This window comes from Mizuhopecten yessoensis, unplaced genomic scaffold, assembly GCF_002113885.1.
Source record: "Mizuhopecten yessoensis strain PY_sf001 unplaced genomic scaffold, ASM211388v2 scaffold10275, whole genome shotgun sequence".
Lineage (NCBI taxonomy): Eukaryota > Metazoa > Mollusca > Bivalvia > Pectinida > Pectinidae > Mizuhopecten > Mizuhopecten yessoensis.
This window is the reverse complement of record NW_018408465.1, coordinates 2,970,869-2,998,600: the sequence shown is the minus strand read 5'-3', so window position 1 is coordinate 2,998,600 and position 27,732 is coordinate 2,970,869. Positions and strand designations below refer to the sequence as shown.

The following is a 27,732-nucleotide window of genomic DNA, read 5'->3' as shown; positions in this document are numbered from 1 at the left end:
ACTTTTCTTCTATCTTTGTTTTTCCCCACAACTCCGCAACATACATTTGCCTCCACTAAATTTCGACAACTCTTGTCTCCAACAGGTATTCAAAATCTTTCTGAACTATAGCCATTTAGCTCTTCTCATACACATCTCTTCCTTTAATTGTATACCATTGTAAGTAAATCATTAATATCAAAACTGAGTTTAGCGACGACCACAGTTTACAGGTCTACTCAGCACTTGTGGTCCTTTAGATTCCACTTGTGCTTGTACGATTTCCCACACAATTTACACAAGTATGGCCGCACATTGTAGTGACTACGCTCGTGGATTTTCAAATTACTCTCAAACGGAAACATTTTGCCACATATTTTACAGGTAGGACATTCTGAGGAGCGATGAAACAGTATTTGGTGCTTGTAAAATTCAGGCTTGGTACGAAACACCTTGACACACTCGAGACATGTAAAGCGATGGTTGGGATGTGTGCTTAGTATATGTGTTTGAAAGTCCTCCTTATCTCCGAGTTCACACATACACAGAGGGCACACAATCACCCCAAGTTTGTGGTTTTCTTGGTGTAATTTTAATGCCTCTAGAGAAAAGTACACTTCCAAACACTCTTGGCATCTGAACATCTGACCAACAACTGAGGCATCTACACTGTGATCTTGACCTTGACCTGTTGGCTGAGTTCCCCCTTCGCCTGCACAAAACAAGACAGCACCTTAGCATTACTTTGGCAAACTTTTGAGAATTTCTTTTTAACATACTTGCTCAAAGTACAATATACTCAAAGACAGCTAAAAAAAGGCAGAAAAAAATCTGATCATTTGAATTTTTTGATTTTATTAAACAAAAAATTGTGTAAGTTTAGAACAAAGACAAACACAACGAAGCATGCATCATGTACAACAATGGACAATAACAGAAGTGATCATAGAAAACCAACGAGTTACGTTTTCATCGCCTACAATTCACTACCTACGAAATTACGGTAAAGGTATTCAACTGTGTCTTATTACCATGTAAATAGGTAGTATATATATGAGGTTTCTATTTACTGTGAGAAATCAATAATCCGTTAGATTATTTTTTTGGTAGTAATTTGAGGCCTGTATTTAATACTCTATTGGATTGGAGTTTTTTTGGTGGTTATGAGGCTTCGAACAAAGGGAGATTAATATTTGGGTGGACGCAGACAGATCATTACCCTCATGAGCTTTTTGTATAGTAATTACAGGGTATCTAAAAATGGTGATCCATACTCAGGTATATTTTTGTAGTTAATTAATAATTTTGAATAATAACTCTTTAACTATGGGTGATCAGTGCTCTGTGGATTTTTGTAGTAATTACAAGAGTTACAACTGAGCAGGACATATCTGTTATCCTAAGTCACTCGTATCTATTTGCAAAAAAATGAATTTTAATCTTTTTAAGGAAATTTGTTTTCTGTTACATTTATTATTTTGAACTTGCGTAGATTATACCTGCCAGTCTGTATACTACATGTGTGTATTATGTGTACATGTAGTTTATGCTGGTTGGTCCATGTTAAGAAAACACTGGATCATATTTTATATAATATTTGATACCAATCATACATCTTGTAAAAAAAAAAAATCACCTCTTTTTTTGCCACATAACACTTGGCTCATCATACATCACACCTGTTTCAAAAAACATCACAACCCTTAACCCTTTCACCCCTATGTAACTTTAGTAGACTCTACCATGCATTGATATGGATGAGTCCATTATGGTCTACAGTGGTGAAAGGGCCAAGGTAACCACTGCCAAAACAGTAACAGTAACTACGCCAAGGAAGGCTAAATACCTGTGCGAGTACATGTCAGCTATCACACCTGTCTGAATACGAGTTACTGATCACACCTGTCTGAATTCGAGTTACTGATCACACCTGTATGAATACGAGTAACTGATCACATCTGTCTGAAAACGAGTTACTGATCACATCTGTCTGAAGACGAGTTACTGATCACATCTGTCTGAAAACGAGTTACTGATCACATCTGTCTTAATACGAGTTACTGATCACATCTGTCTGAATACGAGTTACTGATCACATCTGTCTGAATATGAGTTACTGATCACATCTGTCTGAATACGAGTTACTGATCACCTGTCTGAATACGAGTAACTGATCACACCTGTCTGAATACGAGTTACTGATCACATCTGTCTGAATACGAGTTACTGATCACATCTGTCTGTATACGAGTTACTGATCACCTGTCTGAATACGAGTAACTGATCACATCTGACTGAATATGAGTTACCGATAATATCTGACTGAATATGAGTTACTGATCACACCTGTCTGAATACGAGTAACTGATCACACCTGTCTGAATATGAGTTATTGATAACACCTGTCTGAATACGAGTTACTGATCACACCTGTCTACACCTGCCAGCCTGAACACCTGTGCTCCTTGAGGTTGTGTAAATGTTTGTAGGACCTGCCACAGTACTGACACACGTGAGGCCGAGCATCCGAGTGACACTTCACATGAGCCTTCAGGTAACTCATGAAGTGGAATTTTTTCTGACAGATGTGACAGGAGAAGCGCTCAGTGCCGTGGCTCTTTCTATGTTTGTCCAGGGACTTATCCGTGGAGAAATAGGAGGAGCAGATATCACACTTAAAAGTCCGTCTGTCCGAGGAGGGAAGCACGGAGTAAACTTCCGATATATTTACCGGCATGTTCCCTGACAAAATAAAAACAAAACCGATTCAAAAACTAGGACAATAATTTCGATAATTAACTTATATCTGAACTTAAATCTACACAAATAAATCACAATACATTGTTCCACAGTTGAATACAATCACAATATCACAACCTCCTTACACAATATTGTGCTATTACACTGGACTTGGTCAGTATCACTTTTGATACAAGTTTGAGCTCAGTAACCCAGTGTCTTGGATTGGTCCCTTTGTAGGGCTCATCTGGGGCTGTACCCAGGAAGTCTGTGGAAGTGAAGGAAATGACTGGGTTGGATGTACTGAAGAAGAGGTCTTAGATTGAACCATTGAAGGAAACGCTTGGGGTGGTATAGTACCAGATGTTTGGGATGAAACTACAGTGGGGAACGTGTGAGGATGAGGTATTGAAGTCTGTGGGGACACATTTACAGGATTTGTCACTGCGAACATCCCCGACAAATCACCCGGCATAATACACTTGTGTGTCTTGAGGTGGTGTTGCCACTTGTAAGTCTTGCCACATGCCTTACAACCGTAAGGGCGGGTCACCAAATGGCTGTGCATGTGCACCTTGAGGAAACTATCGTACTGGAAACCTTTCTGGCATATTTCACAGACAAAGCGATTAACTCGGTGAGTCTTGTGGTGTTTGAGCAATTCCTCCGCTGAAGAACAGTATACACCACATTCTGAACACTGCAACATCCCTGTAGAGGAAGATCCTTGAGGCGCATCGTTTCCTGCACAAAACAAGAGATGTTCTTTTTTATATTTCAGACTAATTTTCTTTGACAAACAAACGACTAGATTATAGCTGAAAATTAACGAACCATCACTTTCACACATATTCAGGAAACCTCCGCCTGTTCAGACCACTGTTGCGTTGGATACATTATATGGTGGTAATCTTATGAAAATTCTTCTGTTTTTACACACACATTTTCCTCTTGAGAATAGGGACCGAAATGTTGACCTTGATTATTCGTGTTTGGTGGGAGCATGGCCTCTGAATGACCTTCATCAGGGGCCATATGTACGAGACGAATATGTTCCTTGAGTTTGTGTTTATGTTTGTATGCCTTTCCACACGTCACACACTTGAATGCACGTAAACTAGAATGACAACGCATATGTCGCATCAGATTGCTTTCAAACGGAAATGTTTTGCTGCACAAGTGACATGTGAATTTACAACTCTGGTGTGTTTTTTCATGTGCTGCTAAAGCTTCTTTGGAGCTAAATAGCACACTGCACGCAGGGCACCGCGCCAGGGGTGCAACTCCCATGGGCAAGCTGTCCAGAAACACAGCACCTCCATCACTAGGATCACCTGTACAAGAAATAAGACAAGACTTTGTAAGAAAAGGCTTACACCACACGATTGTCGCCTTTAGGAACTTAATATCCTCAGCATTTAAAACGGAAATGCTACATGCCAACATTTGAAAAAAACACAGATTTAAATCAAATTCCTGTAAAATTATATAAATATAACCATTTTTTACTGCAATTTAGCTTCCAATTCGCTAAAAATTGTCCACATGTAATGGTACTGGCATCATTCAGCCTACGAAAAGGAAGCAATAAGGATGTGTCCGATTGTTCAGCAATAACTCTGGGTTAAATGCACAGCAAAGAATCAAGTTAGGATCTATTTTACATCCGTGATGAGTTTGTGTCCGATTGACAGTGAAAGTATGTCTAGGTCTAACCTAGGAACAATTTTCTTAAAACTTCTGTCATCCATTCAGATTCTGATAATCTGTTTATTCACTAATGGCTAATAACAATAACATCCAACAAAACAACAACACAGACAGGAAGGGTTAAATGTTTAATGACTGAATCAACTAGGAAAAAAATGTCATTGGTTATACAGTATAACAGCTCAGTGTTTCTACATTAATGGTTAAGATGAATCATACACTTATGATGACCAACACTAAACCATGTCTGTACATATATAAATCATTTAAATAATCTGAAATCTAACACATCGCCTCGTCAACAACCAACTTTTTTTTATTTTTACGGTATATACCACTGTACAGACAGCATACAGTCTGGCTTATAGAAATGTTGGCTTCCTATCGTCACAACTAGCCCCACAAGGGAAATTACAGTCACACAAGATTTGACAGGGACTAGAGAAATGACAGTCACAGAACACCTAATCTGTAATGATTCGAAAATTTGAACAGCAGAATTTCTCAATCAAAAACTTCTGACAGAATATATCTATATCTATATAAAGTCAGTCTATGAAGCACAATAACAATAAAGTTTGTACTCGGGTGGTTGGAAAACAACTTTTGACCTCTGTATTAAGGCTAAATAATGCACAAGTTAAAGTTTGATTTGACCTCTTGACCTTCTACTGGTCCTGGATCACACCGGATAAAATCAAACACATGTGCTCTTTCAGGCTCTGCTTGTGTTTATAAGATTTGCCACAGGTTTTGCACAGGAATGGCCTCACTTGGGAATGCTTTGCGTAATGGATTTTCAAACTACTCTCAAACGGGAATATTTTACCACAGAGGTCACAAACAGGGCAGTTGGTGTTTGGCCGATGAAACAGACGATCGTGATTGTTGGTACTGGCGTAAGATTTAAATGCCCTGCCGCATTCAAAACAGAAAAACTTGTATTTATCGCCATGACACTTAAGAAGATGTTCCTTGAGTAGGTTTTTATCGGGGAGCTGAGTTTGACAGACTTCACAATTGTGCTGTACAGGTCCTTTAGAATGGACCTTATTGTGAGTCTTCAGGTCCTCTTTTGTGGAATACACTATATTGCATATCCGACACAGGTAGTCATAATCCGCTGTGTCCAGTACCTGTGCTACTAACTCATCCTGGTCAACGGTGGACTGGATGGACAGACCTGCCTTCCTCATACCTGAGATAGACAAGAAATAGCATCAGAAATGGACCAATCACAGCTAAATAAGGCTATCTGACCTATAAACCTTGGTATGTATTTAACTCATGCACATTCTCAGCGAACTATCGTTTCTGTAAAAATCCAGCGCTTGTGAAGACAAAGACTAAGTAATCCTTAAACGTTACTTGAGGTAGCATAACAAGAATATTACTTCAGTATATTGTATTGAAATGCAATTCAAGTGAATCTTGACAAAGTCATTCTAGAATACAGGAAACCGAAGAAAATAATCAGAATGTGACACAAAAGATCATTCATCTCGGTAAATAACTCGATCAGCACTAATGAGAACACTGTAATGACAGAAAACCAGTCAATAAACAGCTAGTATTTGTTGTGATAGCAACATGCCCGTTATTCTAGCTAACAAGGACACAAGGATCAACACAGATGAGTCAGGTTGGTTGGAATAAAGGTCAATTATCGAACTGGCTTCATCATCACCGATTCCACCTTGCAATATGTCAATATATACATTGTCTGTCCAACACATGATGGTATATCATCGTACCCACTGTATAAGATTTTAGGTAAAGCAGGGTTGTTTTGTTTGGTACTTCTGAGGACAGCCACATCTGGTTGAATGCACTCCCTAGCAACTTGGTAAACAACGTGGACAACTTGGGCTATACTGGTTATTCTCAAGTCAGCAGTCATAACAAGGATTGTCTAGGAAACATTATCATTTCACTTCCAAATGTTGTATTATTTATTTATTCACTTTTTTTCAAGTGATGTTTTGGCACTTCATGTAGCCTTAATTAAATAATTGTTGGCCGAGATTTTGTACCAAAAATACTTTAGAAAAAGAGATTGATGTTACTACAAATAACCAAACTCTGACATGAGAGTTACAAGTCGACGGCATTTGAATGTAGCTATTTATCCCAAAAGATATGTACATGCATCTGAGCCATTGTTCTCATGTTTAACTGAATACCACAGATAAACAAGAGATCAACTTTCAAGTATCATCATTTATTTCACATCGAACAACTTTATATAACACAACAAATCAACTTTATATAACAACTCATAGAAAACTATCTACAAATATAAACACGTCAGCAGTACCTCCGTATTAACTCGTTCACCCCGAAGACACATTTGAACTCTTCCAATTCAAGGGTTGGAATAGTTCATTATGAAAATTCAGGGGTAAATATGTTAATACTCAAAATTAAATCATTTGTCTTTATTTTTTTCCAAATTGGTCAAATCATTTCTTGCTTAATATTTTTCCAAAAGGGTCATTTTTTTATCATTGTTGTCCATGAGCAGGGCCTTTAGACTGTACCTTTGGATTTTTCAGAATGCGGTTTCAAACTTACTAGATACAAGAGTGTACAGACAGTAAAATAAGTGAAGGGTCAGCATAAGTTCTAGTTACAGCAGATCAAGATGGAGGAGCCTCGGAGCCTGGGTTGTTTGACTTAAAACCAATATAAGACCCAACTTTACCATCATTGATTCTACTTCACAACTTAAATATATAGTCAGTAAAGGACCTTGGTGAAGGTCACAGGCTAGACAGCATGTTGACCATTCGACAGTTGTAAAGGTATAGGACAGATCGTGATGTGGTCCTTCTTTGGTGAGGGTCACAGGCTAGATAGCATGTTGACCATTTAACAGTTATAAAGGTATAGGACAGATCGTGATGTGGTCCTTCCTAGGTGAGGGTCACAGGCTAGACAGCATGCTGACCATTAGACAGTTATAAAGGTACAGGACAGATCGTGATGTGGTCCTTCCTTGGTGAAGGTCACAGGCTAGACAGCATGTTGACCATTAGACAGTTATAAAGGTATAGGACAGATCGTGATGTGGTCCTTCCTTGGCGAAGGTCACAGGCTGGACAGCATGCTGACCATTAGACAGTTATAAAGGTACAGGACAGATCGTGATGTGGTCCTTCAGATTCTGCTGGTGTTTGTAAGCTTTTCCACACACAGGGCACACAAATGGCCGATCTTGGGAGTGTTTCTTCATGTGAGCCTGCAGTTTGCTTTCAAAAGGAAATATTTTGCCACAGATATCACACACTGGACAGACTGCATCAGATCTATGAAACAAACGATCGTGGTTGTTGAGGCTAGGGTAGGACTTGAATGCTCTACCACACTCAAAACAGAAGAATTTGTATTCATGACCATGGTTTGTCTCCATATGGCTTCGTAAGTTCTCCTTGGAATCAGACTCGCAATGACAGACCACACACATATATTTCTTGGGACCCTGACAGTGTGTTCTCTCGTGAGACTCGAGATCTGGCTGGGTGGAGTAAACAATACCACATACTGTACAAGTATACATTGTCTTGTCCAAAATGTCTGTCATCATTTCAGACATATGGTATTGGTATGTTGTATTGGATTTGGGATAATGGTGGGTTGTTTTATCTGGAGCTTCCGAGGACATCCACCTCTGGTTGAAGGCACTACCAGAAGATTCGGGAACCGTCGTTTCCACCATCGACTTGTGCGGCTTTCGTGACTTATCCACTAAGGACATTGTACAAGCACCTCCAGCATCAACCATTGTTCTGGTGTTTAACTGAATACCTAAGATAAACAAGAGATCAACTTTCAGGTATTGTTTTATTACAAATACTAAAATGGTCGTCTGCATGCATATTACAAGCTAAATAACAACATCCAACTCAAGAAAATTGCCTTCAAGTCTTCAACTTTCATAACCTTTCATAACACCCTTAAATACACTCTCAATGTTTCTCAAATTGCTATTTCATTAGTCGGTTCCAACTAACACATGGTTTGGCCACCACCATTATAAAGGCAAGGGTAAAACTAATAAGTGAAAAGGTGACGGTAAAACAAATGTTCACAGATTGGAATCACTCCTGACACATGATGCCTTTGCAAGGAGTACTTCCCCATAGTTTTGCAGTGTGTGGTAGACTTTAAAGCACTCTGGTACACACAAGGAGACGCGACACTGTGGACAGTTAAAGGCTGTCTGAACTCTGGCCCTATTACCAGTTTGTAATCCCATTTGCTTACAAACAATACAATCTCTACAAGGATGCTTTTTGGCGCCCTTAACGCCGGGTTTGTAAACGTTGAAGACGGGAAAGTGTCGCCCTGTGAGACGGTCGAGCTGCTGGTCGTTTGGTGGGGTGGTGTTGGTCGACACATCCACCCTCTGCCCTGTAAGATACAAGGGGAAGTGTGGATAGGTCAATCTGCAAGTGACATTAAACCTAGATGCCTACTGCCGCTTTGATAATCATATAACCATGAGCTCTTGTCTCAACACAGTGGTCAAGGGTCATACTATCTACAACCCTATTTAAGCCATGTAGTCATAGGTCAAAAACCTTGACCGCTTTGTCTCAACCAAGTACCCCTAGGTCACAAGATCTAAATCACCTCTGCTGTGTTAGTCATAGGTCATTAACCTAGAACCTTAGCTCAACTGTGTTGTCAGATTCACAATGCCCTATCTATGTATTCCAAACCTAGATTCTGCCCATCAACACACTTGCTGGGACAAATCTTGTACTTTTAACGATTGTTTTTATATAAAGTCTTAGTTTGCCTATTCAAATCAATTTCCCACAGCTATACAATGATGTAATTTCAGGTTATTTTCATATTTATAGGTTTTCCCACAGATTTTACATTGGAAAGGTTGTTCAGTGGAATGTGTTCTCAAATGAATTTGCAGTTTACTGTTGAAGGGAAACACTTTCCCACATATATTGCACACAGGACAGTCACTATTGGCTTCACTATGGAACATTCGATTATGAGACTTGTACGCCCAGTAGCCTTTGAATCCGCGACCACATTCGTGGCAGATATGCTTGAACTGCTGACTATGCAGTTGAATCATGTGATATTTCAACTGCATTGCGGTTTTGCAGTCTTCATAACAGACACGGCAGCGCCAGTCCTCGTTGCCAACATTGTGACAACGTTCGTGTGTTGCCAAATCGTCCGATGAGGAGTAGACTACGTTGCATATATGACAGGGGAATGAAGTGCCCCCTATCTGTGAAGAGTACAACGGGCTGTCATCTCTGATGCCACTTTTCTCGGACAACAGTAAACCTAAACAAAACAGAAATGAGAAAAAAGCTCTTAAATCTGGATTTTTTCTTTCTATCTTTTCAGTTTCAAAATAATTCACTAAAAGGTTACCATTCAATCCTTTATTTGCTTTTTTACCGACACTTGTACCGTTAACTTGGCCGATGACACACTCAGAAACACAGGGTAATATCAAACAAAACACTCAGAAAGACAGGGTAATATCAAACAAACAAAAAGTCACATGACAAACAGATTCCTAGTCAACATCCCAGTGAACCTCACCATTGAGTTATGTGTAAAAACCGATGTATATTTTCTAAACAACCGATTCCTTATCATTGTCCCAGTTCACAACAGAAATGACTTGGAAAAGATTATTTTGTAGCTGGTTTGCATCTATTGGCCTTCAAATGCCACTTTGACTTGTAAGTTTTCCCACATGTCTCGCAAAAGAAGGGTTGTTCATGTGAATGACTCTTTAAATGAATCTGCAGATGGCTTTCATAGGGGTAGATCTTGTTACAGAAGCTACATGTGGGGCACTGTTTATTATCCTTTCTGTGGAACAATCGATTGTGTGCACTGAGACTGGAGTAGGACTTGAACACTCGTCCACACTGCACACAGAAGTGTTTGTACTCGGGACCGTGAACCTGTACCAGGTGCTGTTGGAGCTGCATGATGGTCTGACAGTCCAACCAACACACGCGACAGTGCCACTCGGCCACACTTCGGTGAATACGATCATGTGATGTCAAATCATCTTGATTTGAGTATGCAATGTTGCAAGTAGGACAAGGGAAATAACTGCAGCCTATCATCTGTGTCACAAATGATTTTCCGTCCTCCCAGCCACTTTGGGGATTGTTGTGGTCACCTAAATGAGACAAACAAATTGTTTATGAATATTTCCCACGAAGAGGTAGGGATATCATTCTTTAAACTGTTATGTATATATTGAATCATTTACTTTTCAAATCTCGCAAAGGTTGGTAGAATCTATTAAGTATACAGCACACACAGTAGGCTCCCGGTCGGTACTGGCAGGTCTGTGCAGCGAATAGTACTACAAAGCTACACTGCCTGTGATTAGTTTAATGTGCTTAATTTGTGGCCTTGCTGTCCAACTGCTGTTTATTGTTCTATATCAGAAAGGCATGCATTTACAAAAAGCCACCTAATCTGATAATTAATGGTAATTGACCAATGAGATTTCAAAGCTTCCATGCATGTTCAGATCTCCAATGGTGGAGCGTTTAAAAGCTTCTCAATACAGTAGAAAACCAGAAGAGCCATTATTACTCTGTTCACGTTACCAATAGTATGTGACAATAGTCAAACAGAGTTGCTTATTTAAAACAAAAAAATATTTCTTTCGCAGCAAAATATAATTATCATCAAACCATGAATGCTGTACCACAATATTTATTATGACCTCTACACTAGAGGTACCTTATCTTTTAGTTAACATAGACAAGATTTAAATTACACGGGTTAATATCAAGATTACATTTGTACAAAACCAACTGAAATACGATCCGACCTATCCCAGTGTCTCATATAAAGTCACAGGCAGAATATGGAGAAGTACCAGTACTTTTATGAATCAAACATCATTTGCTTCAGTACGTTTTAAGACATCGTCTGCAACAATCTGTTTCAGTGTTAAATCTGCAGATGCACCTAAACACCAATCGCTTCAATCCCATTCAACATATACACCTGCAAAATCTTGGCTACCCCTAAAAAATATTAGTTATCAAGAATGAGGTAAACTCAAGTCAGTTAACTAGCCAAGGTATTTGTACAGTGATGTACTTTCAGATTGCGTTCATGTTTATAAGTTTTTCCACACAAAACACATATGTAGGGCTGGTCCGTTGAGTGTTTCCTTGCATGAATCTGGAGCTGGCTTTCGTAAGGAAAGGTTTTCCCACAGACTGAGCACACGGGGCAGTTTCTGTTAGCACGATGTAGCATTCGCTCATGTGCATTGAAAGTCGAGTACGACTTGAAGGCCCTTCCACACTCAAAACAGAAATGGGTGTAGTTGTCAGTGTGTGCTTGTACCATGTGTCTGGTCAGATGCTGAAGGTTTTGACAGTTCATCAGACACACACGGCAACACCACAAGTCTGTACCGATGTTGTGGGAGCGTTCGTGAGACGTCAAGTCCTCTGCTTTTGAGTACACAAGATGGCAAATACGACATGGAAAAGAACTGCAGTCAAAAAATTGTCCGTCTTCCTCCACCCCACTTTTCTGTTGGTACTGATCACCTAGACAAAACAAATAAATTTGGATCAGAACCTGCCAAATTTGTATTTTGCTATCGCAACCTTGATGTGTAAAATGACATGCATGGATCACCGGAAACTCAACTGTTACTAATTAAGCTTTACTTTCATCAAAGGTCAAGTTAGTCAATATATTTACAAACAACAGATATCCAATCTCAATGTCCATTCTTCATGCATCAGAACAGAACGTTGATATGGCTTTACAGTTGTGGGTTCTCAGGTAGGACTTAGACTTGTACGCCTTTCCACAGTGCACACAAGCAAAGGGTTGTTCCTGAGAATGGGACTTCAAGTGCATTTCCAGATGGCTTTTATTGGAGTAGACTTTGCAGCACATACTACAAACTAGACAATCAATATCCGCTCGGTGAAACAGTCTATTGTGGGAATTAAAACTGGAGTATGACTTGAAAGCCCTTCCACATTCAAAGCAGAAATGCTTGAATGCATTGTTATGAACTTGTATCAGATGCACTTTGAGTTGCTCAGCAGTCTGACAGACGGTTTTACAGACACGACAGCACCAGACATCAGTACCAATATTGTGAGAACGCTCGTGTGATTTCAAATCTTCTGCCTGCGAGTACACAAGGTGACAATATTGACACGGGAATGACTTGTAGGTTGTCTCTTTTAACAATTGGCGGCCATCTTCTAAATCTTTTGTTTGGTTGTGTTCACCTAAATAAAACAAAGTAATCTAGATCAGAAACTGCCAAAAATAATTCGAAGTTGTTTCAAACTTTCCTGTCTATCCTTACTTTAAGTATGAAAAAACAATAAAGAAATGGTCAGGAATATTATTTGACCTATCCCTTCACAGAACAGGTTCCAGTCCTTCACTGAATTCAATAAATAACTGACATTTCAATGTCCAATATTTTGTAATTGTCTTCAACTTAACCAATATCTAATCACAACATTTTGGAGTATTTTTTGCAATGGTTAAATAAAGTACTCGAGAACCTTACACACGACAATGAAATGTTATTCTTCTTTAAGACTGGACTACACATCTAGCTTGAAGACAGAACCGTTGTTTTAGTTTCAAGATGGAAATATCCTTTTAGGTGGATTTTTACAGTTGTGTCTTGTCAAATGCCACTTATATTTGTACGATTTCCCACAGTTTATACAAGTAAACGGTTGCTCCTGTGAATGTGTCTTTAAGTGAGTTTTCAAATGACTTTCATTGGAATAAACTTTACAGCAGATACTACACACGGGACAAACAATATCTGCTCGGTGAAACAGTCGACTGTGAGAATTAAAACACGAGTACGACCTGAAGGCTCTTCCACATTCAAAACAGAAATGATTGTATTGGTGACCATGAACTTGCACCAGATGAGTTTTGAGCCCTTTTGAAGTGCCGCAGTCTGTTAAACAGACATTACAGAACCAGTCGTTGGTACCGATGTTATGAGAACGCTTGTGTGATTTCAAGTCTTCTGGTTTAGTGTACACCAGATGGCAGTATTGACAAGGAAATGTACTGTTGCTTGGCAACTCTGTAAACTGGAAGTTGTCTCCCCAACCCGTCTTTTGGCAGGGATTACCTAAATGAAACAAATAAATGGGTGTCAGTATTTACCCAGAAGAACTGCTTATCATGCCACTTACTAGTATATAAATACATTGATGTTAGTTTTACCCAGACGAACGATCACACCACCTCCTTGCATGCAAATACATTGATGTCAGTTGTAACCACAAAAACACTAACCATTATGCCACCTCCAAGAACATAACTACAATGATGTCAGTATTCTTGTAATGCCATGTCCTAGATGTAAATGTATTGGTATTAAAAACGGAAATCATTAACACTGCCTCCTAGTATAAAAATACACTGTTTTCAAAATTTGATCAGGAGAGCACGAAGGGTTATGTCAATTTTTAGGTACAACTCGACAAATACGACAACCATTCACCTTGATCTCACTAAAACATGTAGCTCATAACGAAAACAGATTCTCAGCACATTAATGTCATCAATACAACAAGTACCAGAGATCTCTTCCATCATAAATCTGAATTCACTCGAGCCTCTCTCCCATCAACGTAATAACAGGATTGTATTTAAAAGTCAACAGTGTCATGTATTTACAGATTTTATTCCGATTATATATATTTTTTACATTCCTCTGCTGTTAGCTATAGTTCTACAATACAATATGAATAAAATTTGAGTTGTGAGTAAGAGAATAAATGGAAGCCGGATTGAAGCCCTCAAAATTACTTTCAGCCTTGATGTGACTCGAAAGTGGTGTTTTTTTAAAAATTTACAATGACTGTTTTTTTCTAGACGCAGGAGTGGAACTTGAGAGTTCACCATTTCAGTTTCATGCCTGTAATAGCTGCTTTAGGTAAGTAAACAATTATGTTGCTTTAAATTGCGTTTATATTTGTATGTTCTCCCACAGATTTCACAGAAGTATGGCTGTTCACTTGAATGCTTCATAAGGTGAATTTGCAGTTGACTGTCGAAAGAAAAGATTTTCCGACATATAGAACAGACGGGACACTTAGCATCGGGACGATGAAACAAGCGATTGTGAGCATTTAGACCCCAGTCTCCGGAGAAAGCTCGTCCACAGTCAAAACAGAAATGCTTGAACTGCTTATTATGACCTTGTATCATATGTCTTTTCAGATGTTCAATACTTGAAAACTCGAGGAAACAAACTTGACAACACCAAGTATCATTCGTTTTGTGGCAGCGATTGTGGGAGATCAAATCTTCCGCTTTTGAGTATATTATGTTGCAGATATTACAAGGAAATCCTTCATCGTCCATACCAGCTCGCTTTTTGAGGTGTTCACCTAAATAAAACAAATAAATCTGGATCAATTTACTCGTCTACAAAACAGGCTTAAATTGCAGAAATAGACATTTTAACAAGCTTATCCACTGAAAATGTTATTGTCTCATCTGCTGAAAGGATGCAATCAAATTCTCACAAATCAATCTTTCCAACTTTTTATTATAATCAACAAACACATATACAGATTTGTCTTTGATACATAGATCACACCAGGCCCCACATGAAGTTTTTCAAAAAAAGGAAAATGTTTTTGGGTAACTTGAAATACTGCCCTGCTTTTTCACATTACTGTATCTTTATTTCCTTTGTAACAGACAGAAATTGCTTCAACGTTCATCACACACCTCATTTCCTGCCGATGTTATTTATATTGTGATAAATTTGTTATTGTTACAATATAACATTTCAGAGTGTCCTCTGTGCTGGATTTTAAACACAGGCTAAGTTCGAAAATAAAATAAAAGTAAGCCATTCACCAGTTTTATACTTTGACAATTTGAACAATAAAAATAAATCAGGGTTCTTGTATACCATTATATCACAACCTAGTTCGTAGGTCGTCTCAAAGCAGTTCACCAATTTTTACAATTTACAACAAGGAATGGACACTTCAGTTAAGATAACCCTTGTGTATGTATACAGTTGTGCACTTTCAAATTCCATTCGTATTTGTAAGTTTTCCCACAGACTTTGCAGAAATAAGGTTGATCATCTGAATGTTTCTTTAGATGGACTTGGAGTTTACTGTCGAAGGGGAAGACCCGCCTACAAATGGGACATACGGGACAATTAATGTCCGTCCGGTGAAACAGACGATTGTGTGTATTGAAACTGGAATACGACTTGAAACCCCTTCCACATTCGAAACACAGATTCTTGAACTCTTGTCTGTGTACTTGTATCAAGTGGCACTTGAGCTGCACCGCGTTACGACAGTCTAACTGACAAATACGACAGTGCCAGTCTTCTGTGCCAATGTGGTGACATCGATCATGTGTTGCTAGGTCGTCCATTGTGGAGAAGACCAAGTTGCATGTACGACAGGGAAATGAACTGGGCCCTATCGGTTCGGAGAACACATGGTCATCATCTCGCATACCACTTTCCTGGGGGTACTGTTTACCTAAACAAAACAAACAGAATATCAGTACTCCCCAGGAACTTACAAACACACTGCCACCACCAGCAGTCACCACTAGTTCAGGACGATAAAGGTCACCACTAGTTCAGGACGATAAAGGTCACCACTCCGTAACAACTGCTAGTTTAGATTGGGGTTGGAACTGCTGACAGTAATGACAGTTTAGATAAAGGTGAAAACTGCGAACGGTAACCGCAACTAGTTTAAATATAGGCGAAAAACAGCCAACAGTAACCACTAACAGAGGAGACACATGTGAGATACAGGTGAGAAGTGACGAGGAACCACTACTTGTACAGAAAGCAACAAGAACTGCTGACTGTTACCACTACCAGGTTAAAATATAAGCAGGAACTGCCGATGGTAATCAATGCTAGTTAAGAGATACAGGCGATAACTGTCGACAACCACCACTACTAGAAGAGGTACAGCTTCTCCAGATACCAGACTTTTGTATGATACTTTAACCATATTCAATACAGCAGCCGTTGAATTTTTAAAAATATTTAAGGACTGTATTTTATCATCCGATGTCGATCGTTTGGTCAAACATGGTGAATTTGTATCACGTTTTGAGTGATATATGCCACACCCGGTAAAGCTCTCTAAACCGGAGGCTGTCCTGACATCAGGCAGTTATGCATCTTGAGCTTCCCTTTGTGTTTGTATGATTTTCCACAATGTTCGCATGTATATTCTCTAACTTCTGAATGTTTTTTGTAATGATACCGAAGGTTACTTTCAAATGGGAATATTTTCCAACAAATGTTACACACAGGGCACTTTAAATCGGCTCTGTGGAACAGCCGCTGGTGGTTGTTGTAACTGGAGTACGATGTAAAACCCCTCCCACAATCAAAACACAAATATTTGAACTCTTCTGTGTGAGATTGAGTCATGTGTTCTTTCAGGTGTTCACCGCTGGACACGACAACGTGACAAATTTCACAGCTTATAACTTCAGGGCCAACTCGGTGACACCTGTGGTGGGTCTTTAAATCTTCAGCGGAGGAATACACAACTCGACAAATTTCACACGGAAATGCGAAGCTTGACATCCGATCCGACATATCCACTGAGGAATCATATGTTTCATCACCAAACGAGGGTCTACCTAAACAAAACAGAGAAATAGTCCTTCAGAAACTCACAAATTTTACTGGTACTTTACATTTCTTTCCAGACAGGGTTAGTTTTTGTGATAAGAAAGATGTTGAAAATAGTCTTAAAGACCATATTGACCATACATTGAGCACGATCTACTTCAATTAATTGATGGTAACATTTCCAGGGGAACAAGTATACAGCCTAACCTCTATTAAGGAACGCCGAACACCGGATAAATATTGAAAAATATTGCACTGTCTGTCTTCAAGAAAAATAAGGAAACAAATGTTTAAAAGAAAACATTTTTATTTGTGCCTTACAACTTCAATATACACTGATCAAATCCAAGTTATCTTTCTGAAATTAAATACAAAACTGGTTTCATTTTTTTCTTTCAAGAGAAAAAAATGCATAAACGTATTGCTTATTATTTACAACTACTGACTTGCAGAAGACGACAAGACCATACATATAAAATAGTGAAGAATACTTCAAGAAACATTCATAACAATCAATAAACAAGATTATTCACATATATATATATATATCTTACACAATACAAATATTACTGACACTGCTCCTGCATCCTCAGCCCAGAATTGCTTTATTGCCATGGCAACAGATCATAAACTGAAGGCCGATTGGGAGATTCCTACTCCATTTTGAAAGTTCACTTGCATTACAAAGCACAGTGTACCTGATTTATGAACTTTGACCTCAATGGTTATTGTACATCACAATATCTGGTCAGCGAACTTTGACCTCAATGGTTTATTGAACATCACAATATCTGGTCAGCGAACTTTGACCTCAATGCTTAATGTACATCACAATATCTTGTCAGCGAACTTCGACCTCAATGGTTTATTGTACATCACAATATCTTGTCATCGAACTTTGACCCTATTATGTCTTGGATTACAACAGAATATCTAGTCCGCGAAATTTGACCTCATTAAACTTAATGAGCCTTTCATCTGGACATAATTTGGAGGTGTTATTTATTTAGACAATAAGAACTATGTACATGAGTGACTAGCCAGGTTTGCCTTGTGTTTGTAGGACTTTCCACAGACACTACAAATAAATGGCCGCAACTCAGAATGTTTCTTCAAATGAAGCTTCAAGCTGCTCTCAAATGGGAATATTTTCCCACAGAGTTCACATACTGGGCATTTTGTATCTGACCGGTGAAACAATCTCTCGTGACTGTTAAAACTTGGGTAGGATTTGAAGGCTCTACCACAATCAAAGCAGAAATGTTTGAACTTTGAACCATGCTGCAAGTACAAGTGACTTTTAAGGTCTTCTAGTGTACCCATGTTGACATCACACAAAGCACACAGATGAAGATGAGGGCCCTCACTGTGAGATCGATCATGTGTCTTCAAGTCCTCACTAGTTGGGTATACTATGTTGCATATTGGGCACCGATGCTTGGCCGCCAGCCTGTCGGAGTATTCCAACAACGCCTCACAGTAGTTGTCGTCTGTTGGTATTCTGTGGTCACCTGACCAAAACAAGAAATCAAGTCTTCAGACAGGTGAACACACATACGAATATCAAACAGTATGACAAAATACAAACATTACCACATAACCAGGTTTAAAGGTAGTTGTAATTTATCCCTCAAACCATACCGACTTTCAGTGGGCTTGAAACAGTCTGGACTGCACCTCCCTATAACTAGTGTCTAAGAAACGAGTATTGTTAACATTCTCCGAGACCAGAAATCGTCGCCAGTAAATTATGTAGATGTTTCTCTCAGTCGATAGACGTCTTCATCATTAATCAGACATGGGATTCTTACTCGTCCTCATGTCGCGGGTCTGTGACCTCTGGCAAAACAACCTTCACAGACCTGACTTATGATGTACAACCTTGATGCAAACACTAGTTCTTAACTGTCGACCAAAAATACTATTTCCATGTTAATAGGACATAAAAACAAACCAACCAAACCGATCCCTGTTCACCAGTACAAGAACCTTCTGATAAAACTATCTGATGATTACTTTGACCAAACACCTGTCTAATTCAGTTCGTGTTTGAAGTGGTGAACATTTTGGTTTCCGCCTTAATGGAACTTGTGACGTTTAAGGTACACATGTGTTCTTTCAATGTATGTTTATACTTAAACGATTTACCACAGTTATCACATTTGAATTCTCTCACTCCGGAATGTTTAATACTGTGCTGTCGAAGGTTACTCTCAAACGGGAATATTTTTTTACAAATCTTGCACACAGGACATTTTAAATCTGTTCGATGAAACAGACGGTTATGATTGTTAAAACTTGTGTAACAGTTGAATCCTCGTCCGCAATCATAACACATGTGTTTGAACTGATTTTTGTGTAAATTCATCATGTGACCATGTAGCTGATCAGAATTCACTAGTACTCCACAACAGATTTCACAGCGATATTCGGCAGGGCCATTTCTGTGACATTTCTGGTGCGTCTTTAAATCCTCCACTGACGAGTACACAATTTCACACATATCACACGGGAATGAATTTCCACCGATTCTTCCTAACATGTCTGCGGGTGCATCGAACCTTTCTTGACCCAATGACCCATGACCTGGACAAAGAAAAGAAACAGGCAAGGCTGCATGAGATAAGACATATAACGTCAGTGAATGAACATAACACTGCCACAGGAATGCGTTAACATCCTACTGCAGCTTGTTCTCATAGCAGCCGTGTTCTTTTAACGACTGTTTGTATTTAAAAGATTTTCCACAGGTCTGGCAAGCATATTCTTTCATATCTGAATGTTTTTTGTAGTGATTACGAAGATTACTCTCAAACGGGAATATTTTTCTACATATTTCACACACAGGACATGTCAAATCGGCTCTATGGAACAATCGGTTATGATTGTTGAAACTGGAGTACGAGTTGAAGCCCCTACCACATTGTAAACATAGATGTTTGAACTGTTGTTCATGAATCTGCAACATGTGTGTCTCAAGTTTATCTAAATTCTCAAATTCAACGCGACAGATTTCACAGCTAAATTCGTTAGGGCTGATTCTATGACATTTCCTGTGCGTCTTTAAGTCTTCTGCGGAAGTGTACACAATATTACAAATTTCACATGGAAAGGAGCCTCCAAGAATCCGTTCCGAATAATCAGTTGAAGCATGGCTTCTTTCACCACCGTACAGTTTACCTACAGGAAACAGAAATAGGGAAGCTTTCAGATACCTGATATTTAACACTCTAACAAAAGTAAAAGATTTGAGAAACACTCTGATGCAAAACCTGAACAACACTAGGGCAACTTGTCTTTCCATTCAAAACCAGACGTCAGTGTAAAAAATCAAAAAAGTCATGTTACTGCACTAAACCTGTAGCAGTTGCCACATAACTCCTTTTAGAACCTTTTTATTTTGGTAGGAAAGCAGCACTGTTTTAATAGGTCATGTCTAGGTCAACTTAGACAGGTGTGTTCTTTCAAAGACTTTTTATACTTGTAGGATTTTCCACACTGATTACAACTGAATGATCTAACCTCCGAATGTTTCTTATAATGGTAATCAAGGGTGTTTTGGAAAGGATAGATTTTCCTACAAATATCACAAATTGGGCACTGCAAGTCCGGCCTGTGGAACAAACGTTTGTGCTTGTTGAAGCAAGGATAAGATCTAAAACCTCTTCCACATGCAAAACAAAAATGTTTGAATTCTTGTCCATGCATTTGCAGTATGTGAGATTTTTGCTGGATACAATCGGCATATTTAGTGTGACAGACTTCACAGGTATATTCCTCGGGACCATTCCTGTGTGACCTCTGATGCGTCTTTAAATCGTCAGGAGATGAAAAAACGATATTGCAAATTTCACACGGAAAAGAGGAGCCAAACCTGTCATCTACCACGAGTTCACCTAAACAAAACAGAAATAGGACACCTTCAGTAACGGGAAAACAAAACATTTGTGATTTAGAAGTGTAACAATGCCTTTTGTCTAACAATAAGCAGTCAATTAACCTCAGCAGAGAAATTTCAGTGTGTTTGAAGTTTTTTATTACATGCATCCTGATCAAAAACACAGTTCCGAAGAAACTACAGGGACACCATTTTTGATTCATTCTAACTTCCCCACACTGACAGCAAACAGACCAGTAAACAAACCAAGAGACCTTCCTATTGATTATGTCTTTACACATCCCTCGTCCCACAAATGTAACAAGACCTCTACACAAAGTGTCTTCCTTAATGAACAAATGCGGTCAGGGAAAATCTCTCAATTACATTACACAATCTGGTAAGATACATATTTTTTTTTACAAAGTTAGTCTGTTCCCGTTTATTTGGGCAAGAACAGCAATGGCTCTGAACACGGGTGTTCTTTCAACGTCTTTTTGTGCTTGTACGATTTTCCGCACTGATTGCAATTAAATGAACGAACTTCTGAATGTTTCTTGTAATGATTGTCAAGAGTGTTTTGGAAAGGATAGATTTTCCGACAAATATCACAAATTGGACACTGCAAGTCTGGCCTGTGAAACAGTCTTTTGTGATTATTGAAACTAGGATAAGATCTAAAACCTCTTCCACATTCAAAACAAAAATGTTTGAACTCTTGTCCATGCGTTTGCATCATATGAGTTTTTTGTTGGTAAGAATCGGCGTATTCAGTGTGACAGACTTCACAGGTATATTCCTCGGGACCGTTCCTGTGTGACTTCTGATGCGTCTTTAAATCTTCAGGAGATGAAAAAACAATATTGCAAATTTCACACGGAAAAGAGGAGCCGAACCTGTCATCTACCACGCGTTCACCTAAACAAAATGAAACAAAGAAATAAGGTCACCTTCAGTAACGAGAAAAAGCAACAATATCAAATTGCTACAGTGAAACCCAAACAATACAATATGCATAAAAAAGTCCTAATTCAAGGTCAGTCACTTATATACAAGATAGTTGCCTGTGACAGTCTCCAGAGAACAAACGAGATCAAATACCAAGGCAAACAACTCAAACATAGAATAGTCACCAGTGACCACTTCTAGTGAACAAATAAATGTGCTCACCAATTCTGTCACCACATATCTAATGAACCAATCTCTGGTTTCAACACTTAATATTGTAAACACATTTGAAACAGTTATCACATTTGTTTATGGTGCAAATTTTAAAGCATTAGATTGACAACCGCTGTTCGTATAAAATCACTGTATTCCTACATTTCGACTTTGTGCCAACGTATGATACCATGATACATGTAACTTGATCATTGTTAGGAATGGATACACATAGCTCCTACTCTGGTAGATTGATTGCTGGTCCTGAACATAGGTGTTCCTTCAATGTCTTTTTGTGCTTGTACGATTTTCCACATAGATTACAACTGAACGACCGAACTTCTGAATGCTTCTTGTAATGATTGTCGAGAAAATTTTGGAAAGGATATATTTTCCTACATATGTGACAAATTGGGCACTGCAAGTCTGGCCTGTGAAATAAACGGTTGTGATTATTGAAACTTGGATAAGATCTAAAACCTCTTCCACAATCAAAACAAAAATGTTTGAATTCTTGTCGATGCACTTGCAAAATATGAGTTTTTTGTTGGTAAGAATCGGCGTATTTAGTGTGACAGACTTCACAGGTATATTCCTCGGGACCGTTCCTGTGTGACCTCTGATGCGTCTTTAAATCTTCAGGAGATGAGTAAACAATATTGCAAATTTCACACGGAAAAGAGGAGCCGAACCTGTCATCTACCACGAGTTCACCTAAACAAAACAGAAATAGGACACCTTCAGTAACTATATGGCAGGTAACAGAAATTAAGTATGAAATGTAACGTTGCCTTAATCAGCAGACAAACTCACAACTTCATCTGTCAATCCATTTCTTACGTAGGGCACAAGTATTCAAAACCTGAAATTCAAAGTCTTGGCTTGCCAAACAGAAACCATCCAGACTATATATAGAGATCTAGACCAGATAAACGATCCCCGATCACACAACCAGCCATGATTAAGAAATAATACCATTGCAAAATAATATGCATTTTTTACAAATATGCCGGAGAAGTTAAATGATACCAGAATCTGTCATATGAAGTCAACATGTCACAAGGTATTTTGTGCATTTCAATATGTATGCTTCCATCAGTACTAGCAGTCATCAATACACGGTAAAACTTATTTAAATCGACACCTTTTATAAAATACTGTTTAACTGCCCTTTTCAGCTCAGCTGCAGATGTGTTCCTTTAAGGACTGTTTGTACTTGTACGATTTACCACATTGGTTACAAGAGAACTCTCTAACCTCCAAATGTCGCTTGTAATGAAATTGTAAGTTACTTTCGTACGGAAAGATTTTCCCACAGATGTCACATACTGGACACAGGACATCAGGCCTATGAAACAAGCGCTTGTGATTGTTGAAGGATGGATAAGACTTAAATGCTCTCCCACAATTAAAGCACAGGTGTTTATACTGGTTTCCATGGCTATATATCATGTGATTTTTCAGTTGTTCTGAATCTCTGAACTCGGTGTAACAGACTTCGCATGTAAATTCTTCGGGGCCTACTCTGTGCGATTTCTGGTGGGTCTTTAAATCTTCCGCAGCCGAATACACAAGTTTGCAATTTTCACACGGAAATGAGGTTCCAACTATTCTTTCTGCGTCAAAAGAGGATCTACCTGGATGAAGAAAAACAGCATACCTTCATAAACTGGACAATGTTGGAAGATCTGGAGAAATGTGCCTATCTACAATTATCACTTACTGCTTTTACCTACATAAATGATCTCATTTACCTACATGAATGCCCCTCTAGTCTCAGGTCACAGGAAATGTTCACCTGTATACATGTTACCTTTACGTCACGAGGGCTTACATCCTACAGGATGGTATTACAAAGTAAACTAGTTAATGATGGATGCAACACAGAAATCAACCAAACTTTCAGACAGTCTCATCAGTATGTGCATTTGTATCTAGAAAATATTTTTTATTGTATAAAGGAATTTATGAACTGCAGAACAAATGTTCTGGGTAGTTTTTCTATATTCTTTATTAAATATTTGACAAAAGAAATCAGCTTCATTATTCAAATTCGTTACAAGGTTTCAGTTCACTCGAGTATGAATTTCAAAACCAGTTCTAGTCCAGCATGAACACTCTACACAAATGAACTTGTACGTTAGTTACAGTCAATGTAAGCATGAACTTGCAAACATCTTGGTCAATACAAAAATGAACACGTACACTAACTACAGTAATGGTCCTTGAATGTCTGTTTATATTTGTAAGATTTGCCACACTTCTGACAGGTGAACGGTCGGTCAAACGAGTGTTTCTTGAGGTGCACAAGGAGGTTACTTTTGGTGGGGAATACCTTGCCACAGATATGACAAGAGGGGCAGTCGTGTGCCCCACCGTGGTACAACTTGTGGTGATTATTGTAACCCACAGAGGACTTGAAACCCTTCCCACACTCCAAGCAGAAATGAATGTATGTACATTCGTGATCCTTCAGCAGGTGATCTTTCAGGAGTAAAGTGTTCGGGAAACGATGTGGGCATAGTGGGACGTGACAGAGGTATCCTGAACGAGAATGAATCTGTTTGTGATTGTTAAGTTTTTCTCCTGTATCAAAACCAACGTTACATATTCCACATTTATAAACTTCGGAAGGACTGGTGTCGACACCTGGTGGCATGTGGTACTGGTCTCTGACACTGGAGCCTGGGTATAGAAGAAAGAACAAAGCTGCTCTAGTATGGTCAACATGACAGGATTAACAAATACACAAGCCTAGTCAAATACAATACTCTCTGGTCAGGTCAGAGGTCAACAGCCACCAAACTACAAAATCATCATTAGGGCATGGGAACAGGTCACAGGTCAACAGCCACCAAACTATTAAATCATCATTAGGGCTTGGGAATCACGATACAACTTACAAAATAAACTGTTGTAGTTCCGTCTCGTAATGCACAAAAAAGAAATAAACAAGAAACCACCTATGGCGATATGGCCGGATTGCTCCAGTAAATGTTCATGTAAAGCATCACATGTGATATGCATCCTTAAAGATACATAAGCCATGTAAGTGTAGTTGATGCATAATAAGTGGTTATTTAATAACTGACCTTAACCAATCTTTTTAACCTGGTTACTGATGTGGAAAATGTAGGTCAGAACCAGCATCCGAAGCATCGCATGTGATAAGCATCCTTAGATACATAAGCCATGCAAGTTAAGTTGTTGTAGGACAAGTAGTTACTTGGTAAGTGACCTAAACCAATCTTCTTAACCAAAGTGCAGATGGAGCCTGGCCTCAACCAAACTTCTTAACCTGGTCACTGAAGCGGAAAATGTAGGTCAGAAGTAGCATCCGAAGCGTTGCATGTGATAAGCAGCCATGTAAGTTCAGTTGATGAAGGATAACTAATAACTTGGGAACGGAGCTTAACCATTCTTCTTAACCTTAGTGCAGACAGACGGACAGGAATCGCCTATCTATAAGCTCCGATTGCGTTGCAATCTGGCCAAAAAGCGAAAGTTTAAATACGATATTTAATAACAAACATTGAGTGGAATTTACCCTCTAGACAATCCTAGATTTGTAAGCAGAGCTCTTTTGATTCACAAAAATAATACTTTTTTTTAAGTCTAGTTTTATGGTAAAAACACAAGATGATAGAAATATCAACTTCCAAGGTTATATTCTTTATACCTTAATGTCTGTATTTGTTCCTAGCAAGTCATCACATTAGAAAATTTTGCCATGGTCCCACATCTCAAATATTTACAACACAATTCAAGAGGTCAATATTCTCCCTACTGCAATCTCTCTGTCCGAGTACCCTCCTTGATTCTCACTGCCACGGCATGAGCATCACTTTTCATGTGGAAGATCACGGAGGTTTTATGAACATTCTTCGTCCCATGAACATAGGGACTTGCTTTCTGTAGAGAATGTTCCTTGCAAACTTTACAAGATAATTCCACAACCACGTCACCTTTAACCTCAAAATCGAGCCAATCAGCATTGAGTTCTTGTTTCCACCTGGCAACTGTTCTGGCATAGGGTGAAGTTGATGGTCCAACTGTAGCTGGCTTTTTGAAATTGTACATGTACGACATATGATCAGAATAAGAAGCTGATAAAGCATTGCTATTTCTCTCCTGAAACTGAGGAGAATTCATCATCCCGAAAGGGTGAATGGATGCAAAGGGATCCGGTAAACTTCCTGGCCCTAAAATACACAAGTGAGGACGTTTGTAAATGAAGAGAACTCTGAATGGATATGTATCTGCAACAACCTACTCATGTCACAGGAAACTCTAGAATTCAGGTAGCATGGCATACAGACACCACAGCACTTGTGTAAAGGTCATAATGACCTCACAAGGTCAAAGTGCAAGTGTGACACAAGGTCACATAACCTACTCGAGGTCAAAATACCCACATCACATTTCATACAGGGTACATAGATGTAAAGATGGTCTAGTATACTAGCAGTCATGGTATGGGTTTTACTATTCATTTGCTCTAAATCCTCACAGGTACATAAATTCAGAACGATACTACAACAGTTGTGAAACATATGATCCCCAATCTAACCCATCTAGTTTCCAAACTCCCGTACAAAAGACATTTTCTGTTACTGATAATAACAGTCAACTGTAATAAGTTGGAGGATTGCAGTTTTACAAGAAATATTTCCCCCAAGACACCTGATGCTGCTCAAATGAATCTCATCGTTTCATTTTACTCAATGTCGTTTACACGTTGGCCTGTCACTATTACAGATGAAACAGTTAGGGACCATCATTACTAACCTGCAGACAAGACTAGTCTCGATGAAATCTCACTGAACTAAGTGAAACTATACACACATTTTGAAAATTCAAATCTTCCAGACACCTCTCAAAAATGGAAAAATTAAAATCAACACAAAGTTGAAACAAAAACATTTAATAATCAGCAAAATCCTCATCTTTGGTACAGAAAATGTATGTTTATTAAACAATGATTTTTTGGCTTCCTCGCACTAAATAATATCTTTTCAAAGGTTTTGGATTTTTCCCTTCTCCACATCTTCTATAAATTGACTTCTTTATCAATATTACTACTCTCTCTATACAGGAAAACAACACTGAATGTTGGTGGTATGTAGGGGAATGTTTTCCTCATTTTTACTTTTCCACACTGTTAAACACAATGATTACTTGTTTTTTTCAGCTCTAACATCCTGCATGATCCTCAGTGCCACTGCATGAGCATCACTTTTCATGTGGAATATCACCGAAGCTTTATGAACATTTTTCGTACCATGAACATAAGGACTCGTTTTCTGTACAGAATATTCCTTACAAACTTTACAAGACAACTCCACAACAGTGTCACCTTTGACCTCAAAATCTAGCCAATCAGCATTCAGCTCTTGTTTCCACTTGATAACTGTTCTAGCATAAGGTGAGTTCGTTGATCCAACTGTGCTTGTGGCTGGCTTTTTGAAATTGTACTTAAATGATGCATGATCGAAATACGTAGAGGATAAAGGATTATCTTGAAACTGATGAGAATTCATCATCGCAAAAGGGTGAACAGACGAAAAGGGATCCGGTAAACTTCCTGGTC

At 38.7% G+C, this 27,732-nt stretch overlaps 1 protein-coding gene across 47 annotated transcripts in view; it reads right to left on the bottom strand.

The window, feature by feature from the left end:
- LOC110459976 (zinc finger protein Gfi-1-like) overlaps positions 1-27,732 on the bottom strand; it is a 106,934-nt gene that overhangs the window by 67,362 nt on the left and 11,840 nt on the right. The window contains exon 5 of one of the 47 annotated variants that reach the window (XM_021512647.1): positions 1,976-2,721. The exons of 23 other annotated variants lie outside the window; for them this stretch is intronic. In XM_021512647.1, the coding sequence (XP_021368322.1) occupies positions 2,414-2,721 (308 nt within the window). In that variant the 3' untranslated portion in view covers positions 1,976-2,413. 23 more of the 47 variants (XM_021512597.1, XM_021512636.1, XM_021512606.1 and 20 more) reach the window with 23 other exon arrangements.